Source organism: Octopus bimaculoides, chromosome 27 (assembly GCF_046866305.1).
Source record: "Octopus bimaculoides isolate indiv1 chromosome 27, ASM4686630v1, whole genome shotgun sequence".
NCBI lineage: Eukaryota > Metazoa > Mollusca > Cephalopoda > Octopoda > Octopodidae > Octopus > Octopus bimaculoides.
In genome coordinates, this window is record NC_142954.1 from 21,998,653 (window position 1) to 22,024,896 (window position 26,244).

Consider the following 26,244-nt stretch of genomic DNA (forward strand, 5'->3'; position numbering starts at 1 on the left):
GTATTTTCTTTTACCCAAAACCAAGAACTTTTCAGCACCCCCTTGTATGTATATATATTTATCAAGTGACTTTAAAACACCAATGATCCACTTCTAACTGTTATTATTGCACACACTCTCAAACACATTCCACCTATTTTAGATTCGTGTTCTAGAAAACAGAAATTACTGTGACCCCTTCGATATACTTACGGATCTCACACTTGTCCCCTTCGTAACCATCACAACAGGATTCAGTCTTCTTGAGTTCGTGTCTAAAAATATTGGAAGAAGAACATTCATTGATGAGAATCACAAAACCAGATGAGAACAGCCAAGGGTTAAATAATTAGACTTAGTGTTTATTTTTTAATTGTTTCAGTCCTGGGACTGTGGCCATGCTGGGGCACCGCCTTGAAGAATTTTAATCACACTGATCAACCCCAGTACTTGTTATTTTCTTGTAAAGCCAGGTATATATTCTATTGGTCTCTTTTGCTGAACTTCTAAGTTATGGAGACAATAAACACACACACACACACACACACACACACATGCACACACACACACATACATACACACACACACAGAGTGGCTGTGAGGTATTTGGAAAATACCCACATATCCAACAGAGTTAAATATTTTGTTGAAAGTGCTTGTTATCCAAAGTGTGGCCAACTACTTCTAGCAGATCCAACCATGACACCCTTCACTTAATCACTTAATACATCATAGAGAGTGTGACAATAGAGCTTACTTCATACCGCTGTACTTGACAGTAGTATGAAATATGTGGGCTTCCTTTAGTTTCCATCAACCAAATCCATTCACAAAGCTTTCGTCAGGCTGAGGCCATAGTAGAAGACAGTTGCCCAAGGTGCCACACAGTGGGACTGAACCCAAAACCATATGGCTGGGAAGCAACCATCTAGTGGTTAATATTTTATCAATACTTTACCATCAGGACATATATCTTTATTGTAACAAAAATTCTTCTTCCTCAAAGGCCCTCTTGTGGTGAAGTAGGGGAAATGCATAAAATGGTTGAGTTGTTCCACCACAAGACTGCAACCAATTGGAAATATCCTACACCATCCATGTTGCTTTGTTTGTTGGTTTGTCTCTTCGTTTTTTCCTTGCAAACATTAACCTACAATATTCTCTTCTACTCTATGCACAAGGCCCAAAAAATTTGGGGATGGGCCAGTAAATTAGATCGACCCTAGTACACAACTGGTACTTAATTTATCAACCCCAAAAGGATAAAAGGCAAAGTCGACCTCTGCAGAATTTGAACTCAGAATGTACAGATGAAATACCGCTAAGCATTTTGCCTGGTGTGCTAACATCTCTGCCAGCTCGCCATCTTATTAACCTACAATATTCAAGTTGAATGTCAACTGCATAAATCTCACTTTCCAAGACAACCTTCAGAAGTCAGGATCTTTATCTCATGTCCTCTGCTTTATTTATTAGCAAAGTTAAGTTAGCTTGGCATGTGTCTAACTCTTCCAAAGTATATAGAATAGAGTGGGGAGCTTTTCTGAAGACTGTCCCAGGTGGCTTGTCTGAAATACTCTTTATGAAATTAAAATGTTTAAATGACAATTGGTGATAGCTTGTTAGAACTTGAGACTCATCATTACCAGTGAGATGATAATTTCCTAAAGTGATTTGGAAGAGGAGACACATAGAGCATTAAAGTGAGGAGGAGATATGCAAAAAGGAGAAGAGTGAAAAAGGAGAAGAGTGAAAAAGGAGAAGAGGGAAAAAGGAGAAGAGGGAAAAAGGAGAAGAGTGAAAAAGGAGAAGAGGGAAAAAGGAGAAGAGGGAAAAAGGAGAAGAGGGAAAAAGGAGAAGAGGGAAAAAGGAGAAGAGGGAAAAAGGAGAAGAGGGAAAAAGGAGAAGAGGGAAAAAGGAGAAGAGGGAAAAAGGAGAAGAGGGAAAAAGGAGAAGAGGGAAAAAGGAGAAGAGGGAAAAAGGAGAAGAGGGAAAAAGGAGAAGAGGGAAAAAGGAGAAGAGGGAAAAAGGAGAAGAGGGAAAAAGGAGAAGAGGGAAAAAGGAGAAGAGGGAAAAAGGAGAAGACTGAAGATAATATTTAATTGTAATATTGGTGGGAGAGGCAGAAGAGAGGCATTTAGTTTGATGGTCGATTAGTAGCTGATCAGATGATAAAGTTTAATGGTAGATAATGGCCTGTTAAAAGATATAGGATGATGGTAGATGGTAGATGGTAGATGGTAGATGGTAGATGGTAGATCACTTGATAGAGTACAACGATAGATCAGATGATAAAGTTTGATGAACGATCGGTTGCTGGTCAGAGGTTACAGATAAATGGTTGTAATTTTGTGGCTGGTCAGTGATTGTAGATGGTAATCAGTGAATGATTAGAGAATAGATTTGATGGATGATCGGTGGATGATCAGCAGATATCGTTCAATGATAGATTAGTGACTAATCATGTTCCAGATTGAATGAAGCTTTTGTCAGTGAAAGCATTCTAATTTTTAGATGTCGCAACAATACAGAGTCCAAGTTTCACAGCAAAGTTGAAATGGCAACAGCATTTATAAACCATAATTTGCATTGTTAAGTTCAGATCTTCGTTGTTGAAAACATGTTTGATTAGCTTTCCAAATGCCCCGGGGTGCAGCTCCAATTCTATGTTTCAGATCCTTTCCAGTAGTAGTCATGCTGAATCTCCCAGAGAACTACATTAAGGGTACACGTGTCTGTGGAGTACTCAGCCACTCACATGTTAATTTCACAGACAGGCTGTTCTGTTGATCAGATCAACTGGAACCCTCGTCGTCATAACTGACAGAGTATCAGTTTATATGTATATTCATATATGGTGGGCTTCTTTCAGTTTCCATTTACCAATTCCATTTACAAGACTTTAGTTGGCCCAAGGCTATAATAGAAGACATTTGCCCAAAGTGTTACACAGTGGGACTGAACCTGGAACTATGTGGTTGGGAAGCAAGCTTCTTACCACACAGTTATGCCTGTTTTTTTTTTTGTGTGTGTGAGAGAGAGAGAGAGAGAGAAAGAGAGAGAGAGAGAGAGAGAGAGAGAGAGAGAGAGAGAGAGAGAGAGAGAGAGAGAGAGAAAGAGAGAGAGAGAGAGAGAGAGAGAAAGAGAGAGAGAGAGAGAGAGAAAGAGAGAGAGAGAGAGAAAGAAAGAGAGAGAGAGAGAGAGAGAAAGAGAGAGAGAGAGAGAGAGAAAGATAGAGGAGTGCCAGAACTCTTGCAGACCTCCCTTTCCCTGAAACTGGTGAGGTAGAGAAGGTAATGGTTGATTTGAATCACTACACATTGACAGCCATAAGGTAAACAAGGGCAAGAAATGAATTTCAGGGCTTTTGTGTCCTGAGGAAGAAGAACTGGTCATAGTTATGAGTACAAGGTACCAAGGGCAGACAGAAATGGCTAACAATAAGAGCAGAAACTGGTTTATTGTGCGGACTAGTGAGACTATAATATGTAATTACCTGACTTTGAGGAGAAGGGACCATTATAGGAGCTATTAAAAAAAGTCAAAAGAGTGTGAACTAATGGTCTTGGTTTGATTTTTTTTATGTGTATCCCAAATGTGAATCTTACTTGAGCTTTGTAGAAAGCTAACAGTTGATTGGGACTGAAATATTTTCTGGCTGTTAAGAGAAAGTCAGTCTTTTGAAACAGGTTTTGCACTGTTAATAATGTGAAATTACTAGAAAGTTGAAGAAAATATTTGTCTGGAATATTTAACAGTGGAGAAACCACCATTGTTAGAGTTTTAAAACCAATTTAAGATAGACACTGTTGAAATGATGATTTAACTGAGAAAGACTGATTTAACCGAGAAAAAACTATTCTGATAGGCACAGTTCAAATGATGGATCAAAGATTAGTGGTTAACCGAGAGAGTATTGTGATATACATTGTTCAACTGATGGATTAAAGATTGATGATAGATTGAGACACAGTTCAAATGATGGATTAAAGATTGATAATAGATTGAGGCACAGTTCAAATGATGGATTAGAAATTGCTGACAGATTGAAACACAATCCAAATGATGGATTAAAGATTGATGATAAATTCAAACAGTTCAAATGGTTGGTTAAAGATTGACGACAGATTGAGACAGTTCAAATGATGGATTAAAGATTGCTGATAGATTGAGACACAATCCAAATTATGGATTAAAGACCGATGATTGGCCAAGGAAAATGAATAGTTTCTGTTTTGAAAAAAAATCATTTAATATTTTAAAGTTTTATAAAAAAAAAAAAAAGCAGAGAGAGATAAAGAAATGATGTGACTTACTTGGTGAAAACACATACAGGGCTGGAAGCAGGGAGCTTCTGCCATTGAAGGAGTTTTCTTTGTAACTCAGAAGTGCTGACTTTTGTTAGTTCTGATGCAGTTCGATTCAGAAAATATCCTTCTAAAACTTTGGTATAGAATTCAGAACATTTGGCTGTTGTAGATTTTTCAATCTTGATTGTATTTTCGCAAATATGGCTGAAAGAAGAAAAGAATTTGTTAGAAACTCTGAGTTGATAGACTCCTCTATATGTTGAGAGGAATTCTTTGGGGTTTGAATAATTCACCTTTAGAAACATGGGTGTTTTGCTCAACATCCTTAAGCAACCCTTATTCAGGGACCTTTTGAGCGGGATGGGCTACTCGACCTGAAGAAAATTCTAACTGGGCCCCACCTGCGAGGTCATGCACTGTTTATCTTGATATGAGATCACCATGTTGCACACATATGGTTGTGATGTATGTGCCTGGTGTACCCTTATCAGACGGGTAGTCATGATGGGTATAATGGGCTTCATATATTTTGCCCCAGTGTCACTCTGATGGCATGCACTGCTCTCTCACTCAATAATAATAATAATAATAATAATAATATTAATAATCCTTTCTACTATAGGCACAAGGCTTGAAATGTTTGGGGAGAGGACTAGTCAATTTAATTGACTCCCCAGTGTTTCACTGGTACTTAATTTATTGACCCTGAAAGGATGAAAGGCAAAGTTGACCTTGGCAGAATTTGAACTCAGAACATCAAGGTGGACAAAAGACTGCTAAGTGTTTTTTCTATGATGCTAACAATTCTAACAACAAAAGCAACAACAGCCTAAGTACCATGTTTGTTTGTTTAGTGGTGTGGTTGTGTTAATTGCTGTTGATTACAATATTGATTTTTCAACTTCTGGGAAGCATAAGTCAATGTACAGAATACTGAGTTTTACAGATAAAAGTTGCTTTAAACAACAATTTCCATGGACTTCTCACTCTCTGAATAATTAAGTCTTCTTTATTATCCCACATGGCACACCTGACGTCAGTGTTATCATTAATATCAGGAATGTTTTTCTTTTTGCCAATTATTTGATTGCTAATTTGTCACAACAGAGATGTCATAGAAAAAAATATCAGCTAATAACAAGATGAGAAGAGACAAGCTGTACGTTATTAAAATACAATAGAAACGAGATGAGCGAGGAATCTATCAATGAGTAGATTTAAATGTTATACAGAGTTTGTTTATTATTTGAGATAGCAATGTAGGTTTACTGACACAAAGATAGTCCCTTTCCAACAGACGAATTATTCCAGATTTAAAGTGATAGATTATTGATCAAGTGATTAAAGATTACTATAGTTATCATTTAACAAAGTGGACGTGCAATGGGCCAGTGGTTAGGGCAGCGGACTCGCGGTCATAGGATCACGGTTTCGATTCCCAGACTGGACGTTGTGAGTGTTTATTGAGCGAAAACACCTAAAGCTCCACGAGGCTCCGGCAGGGGATGGTGGCGAACCCTGCTGTACTCTTTCACCACAACTTTCTCACACTCTTACTTCATGTTTCTGTTGTGCCTGTAATTCAAAGGGTCAGCCTTGTCACACTGTGTCACGATGAATATCCCCCGAGGACTACGTTAAAGGTACACGTGTCTGTGGAGTGCTCAGCCACTCACTTCCATGTTAATTTCACGAGCAGGCTGTTCCGTTGATCGGATCAACTGGAACCCTCATCGTCGTAACCGACGGAGTGCCAACTGGTTTCACCAGTCCTCAGTAAAATCGTCCAACCCATGCTAGCATGGAAAGTGGACGTTAAACGATGATGATGATGATGATATATATATATATATATATATATATATATATATATATACACACATATCATTATCGCCCTCTGCCTGTCAATATTTTTCAAATCTGCTGCTATTCTTTATATATTCTCTTTCCTCTAACCACTGGTCTCCTCTTCCTACCCCTACTGCTAACACCTGTTACCACTCCTCCTCTTCCTTCTCACTGATTCTCCTCTGTTACATTAACTTAGCATCCTCCCACTCACTATTGTTAATTTATTTGTCTCTGCAAAGAAAGATCCTCCTTGAGACTTCACACTTCTCTGTTATTTATTCTGCTCTTTCTACTATTTGTATTGCTGTTTGTCAATGCAAATAGCTCCAACTAAGATAAGAGAATCTCAAGAAGCCTCTACTTTTCACTGATTCTATTTCACTGATTCCTTTGCTCATTGGTCTATCGGCTCAATTAAGGCCTAACTTGGTGCTGTATGAGGGGGTACCCCTCAAAAAAACCCAGAATTTTGCAGTATTCTTTTATTCTTTTATTCACGTGTTTACACTTTTATTTCCTTCAAAGTATTCTCCATTTCAAGCAATGCATCAGTTCAGGCATGTTTTACACTGTTCGAAGCAGCACCAGAACTCTTGCAAAGTGATGCCTTTTAATGCCTGTCATTTTCTTCTTCACCTCTTCCCCATCTGCAAATTCCACAGCAACAGCTTTTGTCATCAGTGATCATCATCATCATTTAACGTCTGCTTTCCATGCTAGCATGGGTTGGACGATTTGACTGAGGACTGGTGAAACCAGATGGCTACACCAGGCTCCAATCTGACTTGGCAGAGTTTCTACAGCTGGATGCCCTTCCTAATGCCAACCACTCCGAGAGTGTAGTGGGTGCTTTTATGTGCCACCGGCACGAAGGTCAGTCAGGCGGTACTGGCAATGGCCACGCCCAAATGGTGTATTTTATGTGCCACCCACACAAGAGCCAGTCCAGGGGCACTGGCAACGATCTTGCTCGAAAGTCCTTACACATGCCATGGGCACAAGTGCCAGAAAGGCGACGCTGGGCACAGGTACCATCCCGATTTCGCTTTGAAAAAAGGTCCGGTTCAACTTTCAGCTAATTGTTCTTTCAGTCCACAACACACATTCAGTGATGACTGCTTTTGATCTTCTGTGAGTAAGTGAAGCACACATTTTGCTGCAACTCTTTTCATTCACAATCCCTCGCTCAAAATTCGTTGGCAGAAACTCCATGACACACTGATTATATTAACAAGTTCATCAATTGTTCAGTGACAGTCCTCCAGGATCACTTTATGAATTTTCATGAGGTTTTCATTTATTTGGGAGGTCAGCTGTTGCTCTGAATGAGGCTGGTCTTCAAGCCTCAAGTGATCATTCCTAAAGCATGAAAGCCACTCGTAATCTTGTGTTTTGCTCATGGCAGTGGTCTTGAAGCATGACGACTGTTTTGGCCACTGTTTTCCTCAGCAGAAAATAGAATTTCATGGAAGCAATTCTGTCCCTTCATTTCAGCCTTTGCAGAAACCGACAAACAGGGGAGAAGCACTGCAAGCCCCCCCCCCCCCCCCAAAAAAAACCCTACCAGGTGGCAGTATGACCCCACTAGACAATGCTGGTCGGCAGACTGATGCCTGAGGGTCACATCAAGTGACTTCTAGCAGTAGAAGCCTGAACTACAACAAGCTTGTCCCACAGTGAACGTTTTCGGTCACTTTTCGGTACCTCCTCATATACTATTAGCAACAACACTAATGTTGTAGTTACATTACTAATAACATCAAACATACCAATAAAAACAACAAAACCTCTCCAACTTTCTGCTTTGGCTCCAGCAATCCATCACCTTCCAGAGAGGTTTTGATATTCTTCAAATCGTTGGCTATTTTCTTTGAATGAAGTAAAAACAGGAAACAGAGAGATTTGTTTCTTTATATTTGTCATAAATAACAGTTTGAGGTTTTTAAAACTGTAGTCCAGGCCAGCCATTACTTGAGTCTAAGAAGATGTTTGTAAGATTAGGCTGATAAAATCAGTTTTTCTACTGCTGGCATACTCATTACATACAGATAGTCAGAATAATCATTGGATCTAATAGACCTTAAATGGTAACATCTGGATTCTTGAGGTTTATGGGATGGGATGTGTGGTTGGTCGTTTGGTTGGCTGGTTGCTGGAAGGGTTGCAGTAGGCAGTAATTATGCAAGTGGCAAACACATGTTATATTGCTTCAACATTTACCTAGCAACGACACTTTATATCTTACAATGGCCAATATATACGCATATATACAGATACACAGATACACACTCATACAAAATACACACACACGCACACATTTTGCTCCACAGTCAGAGATTGTAAATGTATGTTTGTTGTATAAAGATGCATCAACTGAAGTAACAATCAGCGTAGACCTATACATACTCTTGTTCTTGTGTTATATATACATTATACATTACAAATTATATTATAGGTGCAGGCATGGCTGTGTGGTAAGAAGGTTGCTTCCCAGCCACATGGTTCTGGGTTCAGTGCCACTGCATGGCACCATGGGCAAGTATCTTCTGCTGTAGCCTCAGGTCAGCCAAAGCCTCGTGAGTGGATTTGGTAGACAGAAACTGAAAAGAAACCTGTCATTATACATACATACATACATATATATATATATATGCGTATAAGAAGGGATGACAACTAGGTGGACATCCAATATGCTAGAAAGAGGTCATCAACGACCCAACCACAAAGAAAAATCATGTTCTCCAGAACATATATTTATACATGTGTGTCTGTGTTTGTGCCCCTATCATCGCTTGACAGCTGATGCTGTTGTGCTTATGTCTCCATAAATCGATCCCGAAGTTCTGGGATCGATTTCTTCAACTAAAACCTTTCAAGGCGGTGCTCCAGCATGGCCACAGTCAAATGACTGAAACAAGTAAAAGAATAAGAATATTAAATAAATGTATAGTATAAGAGGCTTGCGAATAAATATGGGAGACGGAAACTGAAAGAAGCCCCTCACATGTGTGTATGTGTCCGTCCTTGTGCCTGTTTGTTCCCCACCACTGCTTGGCAACTGGAGTTAATGTGTTTATGTCCCTGTAACTTAGTGGTTCAGCAAAAGAAACTGATAGAGTAAGTACCTGACCTAAAAAAAAAATAGGTACCAGGATCAATTTATTCAACTAAAATTCATCGAGGTCGTGCTCCAGCATGGCCACAGTCTTATGGCGGAAACACACAAAAGATACACAAAAGATATACTTTATTATATTATATTATATTATACATATTATAATGTGCTATATTTTATTATAGTCCACTAATATCATATAGAAATATAATATACTATATTAAAATATATTATACAATACAGTAATCCCTCACCATATTATGGTCCACCTATCATGGTTCACCTTTCGTGGTTTATTATTATATGTTGTGGTAATTTCCTTCCACAAGTGTTAAATCAGGTGATGGATTAAATCTACCATCCAATGTCAGGCAAGGCAAATAACTGGAACATAAAGCGCAGGAATTCTTTTCAATGCTCAAACAACTCAGCCAATCTCCCTCTTTCGACTCGTACTTTATTTTATCAGTGCCAATAGGATAAAGTACAAAGCTGACTTCCAGTGAGTACAGAGGTCTGGAACAAATTTCTCAAAGCATTTTGTCACATGCCTTTCAAATGACTGGCATTTCACTAACCTTATCTCTGTATCGGTGTCTGTGTTTTAGGTCAACCCTTGTAAACACTTGTGCTGCATTGCATCACTTTATATAAAGATTAATTTAATGATTTTGGTAAACAAACTATCAAATACGTATTAAACTGATAAAGTTTTCGGAGTTGATATTATCGATTAAAAACACTTGAACACTTGGTTGCAGACAAGTTCAGTTTAAACACATTTAAATAAAAGATAACAAATAAAAATATATATATTTCATCCATTTGTATTATGTCAGCTTTTCTATGCCGGCATGTGTTAGAGGTTAGATGGAAAATATTTGTCAGCGACACATACACATATGTACATCCAATAAATATCCCAAATTCACAACTTTTCCATTATACAAATACAAAGACAATGCTAGCCAAAATGAACACATTGGCAAGTAAATGCATTTCATAATAAAGTATCAACCGAGTCTAAATTCTTTAAGTTCGAAACACTGAAACTATTTGAATATTATTCATAAGAAATAAAGATGAGAGATTGAATAAATCTATTTCTGTGAAGACCTCAAGGGAGATAACTTTACAACGACTATTATGGTTGCTACTGCTGCTTATTTGACTGCTGTGGCCACTCCTATTGAAAACAGTTTTGACCACACTACTTCATTTACCACCATAGACAGCTGCTAAAGTTGTTACTAGCAATGCCACGAAAATTAATGGAAATTACCACGTGCCCTTGCAGGAAAAAGAAAAGTACACTAAGAACGTTTATTTTATTAATTATTTTATTAATAATTTTTTCTCTACATATTTCATTTAAGTACATATTTTTGATAAGGTTTATAAACAACAGAATCATGTAAAAAAAACAACATTTTTTCAATGTATTTATATAAAGAAATTTAAATGTACCTAATTTTAAAAAAAGTAGCATTTTTGTTCTTTTTCATAAATATCTACTTACTCGTGTGTTACCACTACATTTTTAAATAAATAAATATATATATATAGACTAGAGTACATATTTACACACTAATTTATAAATAAGTATAAATTAGCTAGTTGAAAGCAGTAATTATACTGAGAAGTAAGATTCACTGCTACTGGTAGATGGTGGGAGTTCACTCTCCTGCGTGTAATATATATTGGGTGCAGATTGCATTGAATAACCAGCTGGAGGAGGTTTTTTCCTGGGGTTAAAAATAGCAGTAACAGCAGTTTCTATGGTACAGCCATGTTTAAGTAGCGATAACCATTATAGTACTGCTTTCATCTCTTATAGAAATTTTCTAACTCTATACATACATACATACATACATACATACATACATACATACATACATACATACATATATATATATATATATATATATATATATATATATATATATATATATAATGGATTCTCGTCGTTAGATGATGTATGAGGGTTTGACAATTCCTAATTGGACAACCACACAGATGATTTGTTTATAGTGATCAAATGTTTGTGTAGACATAAGCTCACTCAAGCCATCAAATCGACATTACCTGTACAGATGCAACTGGGTGCCACATGTCAGATGTTGAAATGATCACAGAGCAACGTGAAATGAAGTGCTTTGCTCAAGAACACAACACAATGCCCAGTCTGGGAATCAAACGATGAGTTTCTGCCAGAAGCTCACAAAAGATTAAGCTGCATGGAGCCAAAGTAAACTGTTTTAAATAAATATATATACCAATGACTTTCTCACTGATAATACCTTCTCTGTACATTGGAGAAATGTAATTTGTTTTTCCCAAATAAATTGCACTTCATATTTGAGGCTCCAATGAAGCTATAGGATGTTATTCAGGCACCCAACTAAAAGTCCACTGCATCTTATAGTAGAAACAGCTGTAAGCTAATGAAGTTAACAACATAACCATTGTTTTTCCTGTGTCGTCTTGTTTTTATTACTGCTCTGTACTCCTCTAACACTGTGTTCTGAAACATATATATATTGAGTTCTACACCAGGCTAGAAGTCTCACAATGCTTAAGTGATAATATATATACATACATACATACATACATACATACACACACACACACACACACACACACACACACACACACATATATATATACATACATACATACATATATATATATATACATATATATATATATATGTATATATATATCAGGTACACGACACTGCTTTTCCTCTTCCCAGGCTACAGGCCCACACCCCCAACACCCATACTGTTAGGATTGGCACTCTCAACGTCGGCACGCTGAAAGGTAGATCTGGTGAAATTGTTGAGATGCTTGAACGGAGATGCGTAGATATGTGCTGCATCCAGGAAGTAAGATGGAGAGGAGGTTCTGCAAGGTTCCTCACAGGCAAAGAACACAGGTACAAGATTTTCTGGGCAGGGAACACTGACGGGGTCGGGGGCGTAGGAATACTTCTAGCGGAGAAATGGGTGGATAAGGTAATCGAGGTCGTTAGAGTAAGTGACAGAGTACTTAAGATCAGACTAGTGCTTCATCATAGATTAGCTACTGTCATCTCAGCCTATGCACCTCAACCTGGGCTACCAGATGGTCTGAAAGACCAATTCTATGACACCCTCTTGCAAACTACCTCGTCGACGAGTGACAGGGACCTTCTCTTTGTGGCTGGAGACTTCAACGGTCATGTCGGACGTCGTGCTGGGGGCTTCCATGGCATACATGGAGGCTATGGCTTCGGTTCCCGCAACGAGGAGGGAACCAGACTGCTGGAGTTCTGTGATGCAACCAATCTTATGGTCTGCAATACCAACTTCAGGAAACCTGCCAGTCACCTAGTCACCTACCGCTCCGGCAGACACTCTAGCCAAATCGACTACATCCTCGCCAGAAATAGGGAAAGAGGGCGGCTTATAAATGCCAAAACCTACCCTGGCGAAGAATGTACCCCACAACATAGATTAGTAGTTAGCGACTTTGGGATCAAGGCAAAATGGGTGCCCAGAATTAGACAGGCTTGGAGAAGAAGGGTGTGGAAGCTTAAAGACCCTGCAAACGGACAGAGACTTAGAGACAAGTTACTTGAAGCATTTAACGAAATAGAAGGGGATATAGCATCATACAACGTGGAAGACAATTGGAGATTTCTGCGGGACAACCTGTTGAAAGCCACCGACCAGATTTGTGGGTGGTGTAAGGTCCCCTCCCAACCCAGAGTAACGTGGTGGTGGAACAAGGAGGTAGACAGGGCTATTAGACAAAAGAAACAAGCTTGGAAGGACTGGAAGAACGGTGGTAGCAGGGAATTGTACCAATGTGCCAGAAGGGAGGCTAGGCGACAGGTTTATTTAGCCAGAGGGGAAGCAGATAAGGAAAGATTTGCCAATGTTCTGCGCCGTGAGGACCAAAGACTCGAGGTATTTCGGGTTGCAAGACAGTGTAGGAGAGAGAATAGTGATGTTGTAGGAGAGAAATGTGTTCGCATGGATGATGGTACGCTTGCATTAAATGAGGATGCAAAGAAAGAGGTCTGGAGATGCCACTACGATAGATTGCTTAATAAAGAGAATGAATGGGAGAAAGAGAGCCTGCCTTATGTCGACCCAATAGAGGGACCAGCTATCCGAGTTGATAGTACCAGGGTAGATAAAGCAATTAAGAGTATGAAGACCGGGAAAGCCCCCGGCCCATCAGGAATCACTGCAGAGATGCTCAAAATATCTGGCAGTGTTGGCTATAGCCTAGTCACCCGTATTACGAACCAGGTGATACACGAAGGAGTCATACCCTATGACTGGTGTAGCAGCATCATAGTCAACTGCTACAAAGGTAAAGGGGACGCTTTAGATACAAATAATTACAGAGGCATCAAGCTGTTAGATCAGGTTATGAAAGTTACAGAGAGGGTCATAGCCCAACTAATTAGGGAGCGAATCAATTTAGATGAGATGCAGTTTGGGTTCGTGCCAGGTAAAAGCACTACTGATGCCTTATTTCTAGTGAGACAGTTGCAAGAGAAATACCTAGCCAAGGATAAACCTCTGTACCTGGCTTTCGTTGACATGGAGAAAGCCTTTGACAGGGTCCCCCGATCCCTTATCTGGTGGTCAATGAGGAAACTTGGGATAGAAGAATGGCTAGTGAGAGCTGTGCGAGCCATGTACAGAGATGCGGCCAGTAAGGTGAGGGTTGGAAATGAGTACAGCAATGAATTCCGGGTAGAGGTAGGGGTCCACCAAGGTTCCGTCCTCAGCCCCCTATTATTTACCATAGTCCTCCAGGCAATCACAGAGGAGTTCAAGACAGGTTGCCCCTGGGAGCTCCTCTATGCTGATGACCTTGCCCTAATTGCGGAGTCACTATCAGAACTAGAGGAGAAGTTTCAGGTGTGGAAGCAAGGTCTAGAATTGAAGGGCCTTAGAGTCAACCTAGCTAAAACCAAAATCCTAATAAGTAGGAAGGTAGATAAAACACAAACCCCTTCAGGTAGATGGCCCTGCTCAGTATGTAGAAAAGGAGTAGGTAGTAACTCTATAAGATGTACCCGGTGCAAGCTATGGACACATAAGAGGTGCAGCAACATCAAAGGCAGGTTAACTAGCAAGTTAGTTTTTGTTTGTGGCAGATGTTCAGGTGCAATAAAGACTGCAAACAAACAGGAAACAACTTCTATCTCATTCCAGGGTGAAAAACTAGAGGTAGTCGATAGCTTCCGCTATCTGGGCGACCAAGTTAGTAGTGGGGGTGGGTGCGCTGAAAGTGTAGCTGCTAGAATAAGAATAGCCTGGGCAAAGTTTAGAGAGCTCTTACCCCTGCTGGCGACAAAGGGACTCTCACTCAGAGTAAAAGGCAGACTGTATGACGCATGCGTACGAACAACCATGCTACATGGCAGTGAAACATGGGCTGTAACTGCTGAGGACATACGTAAGCTCGCAAGGAATGAAGCCAGTATGCTCCGTTGGATGTGTAATGTCAATGTGAATACCCGTCAGAGTGTAAGTATCTTGAGAGAAAAGCTGAACATTAGAAGCATCAGTTGTGGCGTGCAAGAGAGACGATTGCGCTGGTATGGACATGTGGTGAGAATGGAGGAGGATAGCTGCGTGAAAAAGTGCCACACCCTAACAGTTGAGGGAACCCGTGGAAGAGGTAGGCCCAGGAAGACCTGGGCTGAGGTGGTGAGGCAAGACCTTCGTACATTGGGCCTCACCGAGGCGATGACTACGGACCGAGACCTTTGGAAATGGGCTGTGCGTGAGAAGACCCGGCAAGCCAAGTAAGATCGTTGCCAGTGCCCCTGGACTGGTTCTTGTGCGGGTGGCACATGAGATGCACCATTTTGAGCGTGGCCGTTGCCAGTACCGCCTGACTGGCTCCTGTAGGATTTTCGAGCGAGATCGTTGCCAGTGCCCCTGGACTGGCTTGTGCGGGTGGCACATAAAAGACACCATTTCGAGCGTGGCCGTTTTCGTGCGGGTGACACGTAAAAGCACCCACTACACTCTCTGAGTGGTTGGCGTTAGGAAGGGCATCCAGCTGTAGAAACTCTGCCAAATCAGACTGGAGCCTGGTGTTGCCATCCGGTTTCACCAGTCCTCAGTCAAATCGTCCAACCCATGCTAGCATGGAAAGCGGACGTTAAACGATGATGATGATGATATATATATATATATATATATATATACACACAAATATACATATACATGTCTGTGTGATTAACTGTCTTAAGGGACTTTTAAGATAATTTTTTGAAATATTTAAACCTGTTACACATTATTGAGAAATTTTAACTGTGTAACTTTGTTTCAATATTATAAATAGTGTATACGTATTTATAGTGTATACATATAAGGGAAGGGCATCCAGCCATAGAAAACCATGCCCAGTCAAACCGTCCAACCCATGCCAGCATGGACAATGGACGTTAAATGATGATGATGATAAATATTTTATCTTTTATTCTTTTATTTGTTTCAGGCATTTGATTGCAGACATGCTGGAGCACCGCCTTTTTTTAATAAATCAACCCTACGAGTTATGCTTTTGTAAGCCCAATACTTATTCTATCAGTGTCTTTTTCCAAACCACTAAGTTATGGGGTCGTAAACACACCAACATGGTGGCAGGGGGACAAACACACACACATATATATATATATATATATATATATATATATATATATATATATATATATATACGATGGGATTCTTCAGTTTCCCTCTACCAAATCTACTCACAAGGCTTTGGTCAGCCTGAGGCTATAGTAGAAGACACTTGCCCAAGGTGCCACGCAGTGGGACTGAACCCGGAACCACGTGGCTGGTAAGCAAGCAACTTACCACACAGTCATTCTAGTGCCTGTATGACAGGCTTCTTTCAATTTCTGTCAACCAAATTCACAGACAAGGTATTGGTTGACCTAGGGTTTCAGTAGAAGACATTTGCCCAAAGTGCCTTGCTGTGGAACTGAACCTGAAACCACATACTTACAGAGAAAGCTTCTTAACCACAGGAGTTTTGACTAGGGATTTGACTAGTATTTCCAGCAGGTCTATTGACCATGAAGGCACTCTTGCATTGAGTTGCCATTTTCTCAAAAAGGTTTTGATGTGCCAGTCAACCTCATTAGTATTGGTTTCAAATTTTGGCACAATGCCAGCAATTTCAGGGGAGGAGACTAAGTCAATTAGATCAGCCCCAGTACTCAACTGGTACTTATTTTATTGAGCCTGAAAGGATGAAAGGCAAAGTCGACCTTGGCAGAATTTGAACCCAGAACATAAAGACAGACAAAATGTTGCCTCATGTTCTAAAGATTCTGCCACTTCACTGCTTTAGACCAATCTCATTAATATTAGTAGTCATAATAATTACTTTACATTACTATAAGAATTGTGGATTACTCAGATTAATTAGTAATAAAATTATATCTTTCACATAAATTATAGTAATTAATTATTATAAAAATTTATTGTATATAAAAGTTGCATAAATGATATGAATAAAAACTGTAATATAATAGTTACTGTGTATTAATTATAATAATTCCTGCATATTTGTTATTATGATAATTATTCTTTGATAATTAAAATAATTTAATATTCATTATAATTAACATCTGTGATTGATATAACTATAACACGATAGATTATGAATAATGGCTTCAAATTTGGGTACAAAGCCAGCAGTTTTGGGAGGGGGGACGCAGTACTCAACAGGTTTTATTGCTCTCAAAAAGATGAAAGGAAAAAGTCAACCGCAGCAGAATTTGAACTCAGAATGTAAAGACAGACGAAATACCGCTAAGCATTTTATCCAGCATGCTATGATTCTACCAGCTCACCACCTTGCTACAGATTACAATTATTATAATTTATTGTGTATTAATTATTTTAATCGCTTGTATACAAGTGATTATAATAAAAAAATATATATTATTTATATATTATTATATATATGTGTGTGTTTATATTACATATATGTGTGTTTATTACCGTCATAATGCCTCTCCCAAGGTTTAATAGTATATATTATACAATATATATTTATATATTATTATATATGTATGTTTATATATTATATATATGTGTGTTTATTACCAGCATAATGCCTCTCCCATGGTTTAATAGTATATATTATAAGAATTTCTGTATATTAGGTATACTAATTAATTTTACTAACTATAATAATTATCTATAAGTACTAATTATCTATAAATAATTGTGTTTTAGCCATAAAAATGCAAATTTAATCAGAAAAATTACGTGGAAATACAGAATAATTTTTCACTATTTCAATAAAATTCTCTCATTAGTCCGAATTCTTACCTGAGCCATTTTGTTTCAGAAGCCAACGGTAGATTTGGTGTTGCCGCAATGTAAAGCAGTAAGACAGATCCCCAGAACAGGAGAGAAGGTGCACGCCTTCTCATATTTCCCGATTTTGTATTACAACCCTCAGTAGTCCTTTTGTTTTTGAGGTTTGTTACCGTGGAAGGGATCTTCTCAGTTTGGGACTTGTGTCTTTGTGGCTGGACAAAAATTTGTTGCCAGCACCAACCACAATCTCTTCAACTGATGGAGCTTTCTGATTTCTATCAGTATATATATATATATACTTACTTACATACATACATACATACATACATATGCTTGTACATATATATATACACACATACAAACGCACACACACATATATATGTCTATGTGTATATAATATGTGTGTATGTATATATATATATATATGTATGTAAGTATTTATGTGTGCATGTGTGTGCATGTGCGTGTATGTGTGTGTGTGTGTGTGTATGTGTGTATCATATACAACAATAGGCGTTTCAAATGAGGGAGGAGGAGAGATCACACTGAAACTAAGTTGGAGTCCGTAGCTAAGGGCATCTGCAGAAACGTGTGTGTGTGTGTGTGTGTGTGTGTGTGTGCATCTGAGTAGCATACGTGAGGCGGGGCATGTGAAGAGGGACAGAATCAGTGGTACAGTTGGTGGGATAGGGATAACCGGAATAAATCCGGACAAGCTGTTTCTTGCATTTTCTTTCAATATATTGATAATGATGATGATGATGATGATGTTGTTGTAGAGGTGTCAATGATTACAAGCACAGAAATTTATCAAGATGAACATCAAATGTTTATTACTTTGCATTTGTCAGAGAGTGACACCTGCCGCTCTGACCATTGGTCTAAAGTGGAAGGAATCGTTCTTAGACTAACCAAATGCTGTACTTAGAGATAAACACCAAGGTGGGAGTTGTGGTTCATGTTTGAGACTACATCCGACACGCCTTGGCTTCATCTGATAAATTACAAATTATAACAATAATTGTATGTTTCAGAGAAATGTTATGTGTAAGATATATCTTGTTTCTTTTGAGACGGTTATTTGTTGATAGGGGGGGTGAGGTTGGAGGATGGCAAAAGTTTAAATTAAATTGAAGCCTTTAATTCTTTTAGGAACCGAAAGAAAAAGGTTTCAAAATTGTCTATATTTGAACAAGATAGTATAATCTGATTGTCTTTGATTTATTCAGGAATTCTAATACAATGGTAAGTGCGTTGCTAAGATTTTACAATTAACATCGATCTTCAATCGCTAACGTGTCTTGTAGGGTGAGAATCGAGATAAAACGTCTTAATGAACCTTTTTATCATTCAAAATAGCAAATATCTCCTCAGTCGATATGTTGTTTTGAAAAGAAGAAAACATCCACGAAGTTCCTTTTCGTTAGTTTTTAGTCTGTCAATGTTGCTTTTAAGCAAACATTTCAACAAATTGAACATCATTAATATTGTAGAAACGGAAGGATTAAACCTTAAGTCAGGCACGTAACTTTATGTAAATATACGAACGAAGTTAATGCTGTAAATATCAGAAATGTTAAGGACAAATTTAAGAAAGAGAATTATCGGTTTCTAACATTATTCGTAAACCATAAATTTTGGGGAGGATAATTCACAGTATATAGCAAGTATTTTATCTATCCTAGAAAGATGTAAAATACAAGTAATGTGTTTCAACGAAATAATGGCTATAGTCCAGTGAGCTACTGTTTCTGTTATTCCACCAACTGAACCGCTTAACACATTATCCTGTAGATTTTCGTTCTGATATGTCTAGTAAATACATATTTGAACGAATTTTCAGGAATTGGATTAATGAATTTAAATGGGATTAGATGGATGCAGTTATAAATAAGTGGAGAGTGTCACCAACACGGAAAATTACAAAAGAATCTGTTAGTGTTAGCAAAATTGTAATAAATTAGGGTAAGGCGTAATCGATGATTTAGAAAAGATACAGCTTACGATATACTTGTTTGGAGAATAGCCCTAGACTACTTACTAGTTGCAAAGTGTGAAAATAGGTTCTTTGTGCAATGAGACGTGTTCTGAAAAATACGGGATTAAATGCTGTTGGATGGGAACAACTATGCCGCTACACTTGTATCTTTTCTGGAACGCAGTGAATGCGTGATATCCTTTTGGAAACGTACATGCGTAATTTTTTAGTGGTATTTTGCAGAACCGTTCAAGCGAGGGAGACGGACTGAAGGATCCATTCTAACGTTGTTATCACGTATCGGACGGATCCGACTCCATCATGTAGCTCGTCCCATCGTCTTCCTTTGAACAGTTTTCCTCTATCTGGTGGCTATGATGAAAGAGGTTGTATGGTGGTCGAGACAGAAAAGACCAAAGACGAACACTTTCCATTTTGGCTAAGTCCTTGTCTTTTTAAAAGTTCATTTGAAAAGAAGATGAGTGTTGAGAGGAAGGTGCTGCCCCACCCCAGAGGCTTACAAGGACCGGATTACAGAATTAATTAAGCAGGTGTTAACGAGTTCAGTAGTCAACAACAAATGATGGTTTGTCCTGGAAAGGCAATTAGAATAGAATCAGATAGGTTTAATGAGGCATTATTGATAGAAAGAAATAAAATGGAAGGAAAACTAGTGACTTAGAAAAGGCACTTAGGAAAGGCATTGCCACCGACATGTTAGAGGCGTGATTGGTGCTTGACCAATTATTCAACGGTAAGCATGAAGGTTACATTGTCAGAGCTAAGGCTCGTGCTCTTAGACAAGAAGGAACGAAAAAAACCGCTCGATGGGCCCGAGTGGCAAGGCTCAACGTGGCAACAAAGCCACAATTCGGTCTTTGGTGGACAAAAATGGGCACACGGTACTCGATCCCGAGCGTATGTGTGTAGCATTTCAATAGCACTTTGACCAACTGTTTGGGACGAATGGCATTCCGGAACGTAGGATGGACTTCAGTGCCTCCCTCGACGGCATGCCACGATACTCGGCAAGTGGGTGGAACGTTATGAAATTCCGATAATAGCTGTGGAAATACGGGATACGATGATGAGCTTCACTAAGGACAAATCGCCTGGTTCGGATGGTTTGCCCTATGGGCTTTACTTTTACATGCCAGACTTGTTTGGCGGCTTTTTAATAGATATATACTGCAACTGACAGTAGAACCGGAGAATTCCTAGCTCTGTGAGTCGAGGAGCGGTGGTACGGCTCAGAAAGGACGGTGGCTACCAAGGCGGTGGCACGGCTCGTCGTTGGTCAGAGGAACCAGTGAGTGCGTCTCGGAAATCTTTAGCTCACAGAGAGCAACTGACCTGAGGCCGTTGTAGTTCCACATCGATCCACGCAATGGCCTGGAAGTCTATGAGGATGAGAAGAGACAATGAACAAATGGGAAGGATTCTCTTATCTTGACTTAATGGCAATTCGTTAAAGAATGGAGATAAAATAGAAAATGTTAGGCCCATAACGCTGCTGAACACAAACTTCAAAACTGTGGCCAAAATTGGCGCTTGTCGAGGAACTGATTGGTGATACGCAAACATGCAACATTTCGAGCAGATTCATCCTCGACAACCTCCACCTTATGCGACACATCATAGACAGGGTGCGTAGAAAAGCTGGCATGGATTGGGCCCTGATCAACTCGGATCAATCTAAAGCTTTCGATAGGGTCGAACACCAATACTTGGCGGCCGTTTTCATGGTGGCAGGTTTCGGTCCCGTTTTCCGTGGCTGGATCGCAACAACGTACAGCGACAACTGCTCGATAGTTCGGTTGAATGATTACCTGTCGGAACTATTCAACATCATACACTCGTTCCGTCGAGCATGTCCACTCTTGTCTCTTCTGTATGTACTGGCTCTGGACCCACTACTGCGGAGATCGGTGACGTTGAGAGGCATCCCGCGCAAACTAAGACGTGGGGGAACTGTGTCGGCATGCGCAGACGACGTCACTGTCATAGTGTCGAATAGAAGGCACCACATAGACCTGGTTGGCACTGCTCTAAAAGAATATGAGGCGACGATAGGAGCAAAAATTAATCAAGTCAGTGGGCCTGCAGCTCGGCACCTGGAGAGGCAGGCCCGTGCTGTCCAATAACATCGTGGGACGCTGGACGGAGGGACTGGTTAAATTGCTCGGGATCTGGTCTGGTCCAAATTGAAAGTTAATGAGGAGGAGAGGGCATTTGTCCTAGAGATCAGGACGATCGTGGTTTTTTGTGGGGGTTTCCACAAGTAGCCCTAAAAAGACTACTTCTTTTGGGGATGTTAGAATTTTGTTTATTGTTATTATTTTGTTTATGTTTTTATCACACTTTATTTGTATTGTATTGTCCTGTACCATTCCCAGTGATTTTACGAGAACCCTTAGGGGTGAATAAAGAAAGTGTTATTATTATTATTATCATTATTATTATCATTATTATTATTATCATCATTTAAGACGGTGAGCTGGCAGAATCGTTAGCACGCCTAGCAAAATGCTTAGCAGCATTTCGTCCGTCTTTACGTTCTGTGTTCAAATTCCGCCGAAGTCGAATTTGCCTTTTACCCTTTCGGAGTCGATACAATAAGTACCACGTGAGCACTGAGGTCGATGTAATCGACTTGCCCCCTCCTCCAAAATTTCAGGCCTTGTGTCTATAATAGAAAGGATTATTATTATTATTATTATTATTATTATTACTATTATTATTATTATTATTGAGTGAGAGAGCAATGCATGCCATCAAAGTGACACTGGGGTAAAATATACGAAGCCCAATATACCCATCATGACTACCCGTCTGATAAGGGTACACCAGGCACATGCATCACAACCACATGTGCGTGACATGGTGATCTCATATCAAGATAAACAGCACATGACCTTGCAGGTGGGGCCCAGTTAGAATTTTCTTCAGGACGCGTATCCCATCCCACTCAAAAAGTCTCTGAATAAGGGCTGTTTAAGGATGTTGAACGAAACAGCAATGTTTCCAGAGGTGAATTATTTAAACCCCAAAGCATTCCTCTCAACACATGGCTATGATGCTCCCCCACTACTTCTGCTCATGATCAGAGATGCACATATCGTCAGCCACCAAGGGACATGCTCAACTGGTTAAGGTCAAACAACTGACAAGCAAATCTGTGGTATTGAGCAGAACATTTGCTGTAGCCCATCTTTTATATCAAGACAAAACAATGTAGATGATAACACTTCCAATCGATTAAGATCAGAAACCATGAGAGCCACTGCTTGGTACTCCATCCGGCCATTTATTATTATTATTATTATTATTATTATTATTAATGTTGTTGTTGTTGTTGTTGTTATTAACTTCATGAAAGAGTTGGCCCTTTAAGATGTCCTTTGAGCTTACGTTTCAGACGATGATAACATCAATGCCTTGTCGACATTCGTTCGAAAGGGTAAATCGAAGACGTATCAGATGATTGATGTCAAACACGGCAATCAGACAAAAAATTACCAGCAGCTGAGCTCTTCACCAGAATTTCATGCTCCACACAATTCATACGATAAATCAAAAAAAAAAAAAAAAAATCACTACGGTGCTGATGCATTTCAGGTGATATTTCAAAAGAAAGCAGAGAGCTGGCAGAGTCGTTAGCACGCCGAGTAAAATGCTTAGCGGCATTTCGTTCATCTTTACGTTCTGAGTTCAAATTACGAAGGAGTCGGCTTTGCCATTTATCCTTTCGTGGTCGATAAAATAAGTACCAGTTCAACACTGGAGTCGATGTAATCGATTTACCCTTTCGAACGAAATTGCTGCCATTGTGCCTAAATTCAAACGCGATATTATATTTCAAATGATATGAGCTTTTCCGCTGTTTCCGCTCGTGTTTACTGTTTTACGAAGCCTTTTCTTACAAAATATTTTGTCACAATTTCAAATCATAAAAAAACGTTTTCTAATTACGAAAGAGTCGGCGTTGCCACTCCTATAGGCGTAGGAGTGGCTGTGTGGTAAGTAGCTTGCTTACCAACCACATTGTTCCGGGTTCAGTCCCACTGCGTGGCATCTTGGGCAAGTGTCTTTTACTATAGCCTCGGGCCGACCAAAGCCTTGTGAGTGGATTTGCTAGACGGAAACTGAAAGAAGCCCGTCGTATATATGTGCATGTATACATATACATGATTATATACATACACACACGCATACACATATGTATGTATGTATGTATGTATGTATGTATGAATTTATGTGTATGTGTCTTTGTATGTGTCTTTGTCCGCACTACCACCACCACTGCTTGACAATCGGTGTCGGTGTGTTTACGTCCCCGTAACATAGCGGTTTGGCAAAAAGGACCCAATAGAATAAGTATTAGGCTTTAAAAAAATACTGGGGTCGATCTGTTTGACTAAAACCGTTTAAGGCGTTGCTACAGCATGGCCGCAGTCAAATAACTGAAACACGTAAAAAAAAAAGTAGTAAAAAGCTGGTGTGTTTACGTCCCCGTAACTTAGCGGTTCGGCAAAAGAGACCGACAGAATAAGTACTAGGCTTACAAAGAATAAGTCCCGGGGTCGATTTGCTCGACTAAAGGCGGTGCTCCAGTATGGCCACAGCCAAATGACTGAAACAAGTAAAAGAGTAAACGGAGTGACACACTGGATAATGTAGTCCTGGATAGACAATTCCCCGAAGAAGGTTGAAATGATCCTCACTAGGACACATCTGATCGATCTTAGGACTACTCAGCCATTAGTCCTGCGCCAGGTCACTGCCTGGAATCGACACCATTTTCAGTGTTCATTCTTACTGCACTCATCGTCCTCTCTCTCTGGAACTAAACGTAACGTCTTGCTTTCTCAGCAGCTTCCAGCAATTTCCTGGCAATATATTCACAGCTTGTCCAAGATTCCCAAGCATCAAGTGAACGGATCTATTTTAAAACGGGGGCACCAGTTTTCATTTATGTTTTATGTAGTGTTTTTGGTACGGAAAGACTTTCAAACTTCGTATACTTATCTATTTTGTGTTATAGAACAGAAAAAAATTTTTGTATTCGAATTTATTTCATGTAAAAAATTGTCTTATTTCGATAATTTCTACTAATCACTGACGTCTATTCAGTTGAAAACAGTTAGCGCTGTAACGGTGTATATCGTATTAATCCCCTAACCCTAACCCTAACGAGACTGTTAACCGTAACCGTAACCCTAAAACAAACCCTAACTCTAGAATCCGAACTCTAAAATTGTTACACACATAGATACGCACAGCGTAATTTATTATATAAACAATATATGCGTATAAATTACGATTAAACCGGATGAAATATGTCACAGGGAATAACATTTTTATGACCGCCCAGCAGTAACTCTATTCAGCTGAATAGACGTCAGTGATTGGTTGAAATTACAGAAATACGACAACTGTAACATGGAATAACTTGCGATGTACATTTTTTTTGTTAAGAAGACTAAGAGTAAAAGATGTTTTATATGACACGTTCTACCAGTGTCCCAAGTTTCAAAGTGTTTCGTTAAGAAAATACTGGTGCCCCCGTTTTAAAATAGATCCAAGTGAATTCTCAAACACCTATTTCTACAAAAAAGTATATCGACTCCCATCCATTTCAGTCATGACCAACCTGTCTTTCAAAGTGTACATGGGACTGTATTATCTCATTTATCATTTTGCTTATAATAATAGCGTGTGATTTGAGAAAGAAATGACTGCTATTTCTAACATGTCGTGTGACCACGTGAAAAACGTCTTGCTGACTCGTTACGATGACGTCATATGTTGTTGTAGTGTGGACAAAAGATAAGGCGTTCTCTTGATAGGTGACATTTATCTAGATAGATTGCATTCACAGATGTTGCCGTAGTACTTTTATTAGAAGGGAATTTTAGAAATAAAAACCCTTTACCTCAGTGGTTCTCAGCTGGGGTCCAAATGGCCCCTCAGAGTCCATATAAGACTTTTGGGGGTTCACGCAACAAAATAGCAAACTGAGGATCCACAATAGTATTTTAAGGGCCCCTGGAAACAATTTGCTTTCCATGTATGTATTGGTATTCATTGCAAGAAAAGGTTTCTTTATCTAACGTTTTACGTTGTTCAACCTCCACAAAGTTGACGCGGGAAAAACAAAATAGGAATTTCGAAAGAAGTTTCTATACAACTAGTTTTTCAACATCGAATGGCTATGGGGGGTCCATCAGAATAAAATAGTAATCAAAGGGGTCCATAGATTAAAAAATGGTTGAGAACGCCCGCGTTCCAGTTTTGACCATCCCGTTTTTATTAAGGGTATAAAGGCCTACATCTTCTCGCGCATCATATTTTTTTTTTATTAAAGGTTTGATTTCAAGCAAGTCGATTACTTACGTAGAAGATCTCAAATTGGCTGGACGGTACAGATATTTACCGATAGGATTGACAAATTCTATTATGAACCTGCTATCTCTTCTCTCTCTGCCCTCTCTACCACTGCTTCCCGTGGCTTCTATTCTTCGGAACTGCCATACACCCCACTTACTCACCCCCACCTCCTTTCGTCAGTCATGTTTACTCAAACCATCCATAGGGGTCTGCACTAAACATTACATCTATTCCTTTCCCATAAAACCATTTCTCCTAGACACC

At 39.4% G+C, this 26,244-nt stretch overlaps 1 protein-coding gene across 3 annotated transcripts in view; it reads right to left on the reverse strand.

Annotated features, from left to right (window-relative positions):
- Positions 1 to 26,244, reverse strand: part of LOC106874879 (SCO-spondin) — an 86,728-nt gene that overhangs the window by 54,794 nt on the left and 5,690 nt on the right. For 2 of the 3 annotated variants that reach the window (XM_089343616.1, XM_089343615.1), the window contains exons 1-3: positions 17,622 to 17,885; positions 4,296 to 4,493; positions 193 to 254 (exon numbers count right to left, since the gene is read on the reverse strand). In XM_089343616.1, coding sequence (XP_089199742.1) covers positions 193 to 254; positions 4,296 to 4,493; positions 17,622 to 17,725 — 364 coding nt within the window. In that variant the 5' untranslated portion in view covers positions 17,726 to 17,885. Of the gene's footprint in view, positions 1 to 192; positions 255 to 4,295; positions 4,494 to 17,621; positions 17,886 to 26,244 lie in introns of those variants that run through there. The other variant, XM_089343617.1, reaches the window with a different exon arrangement.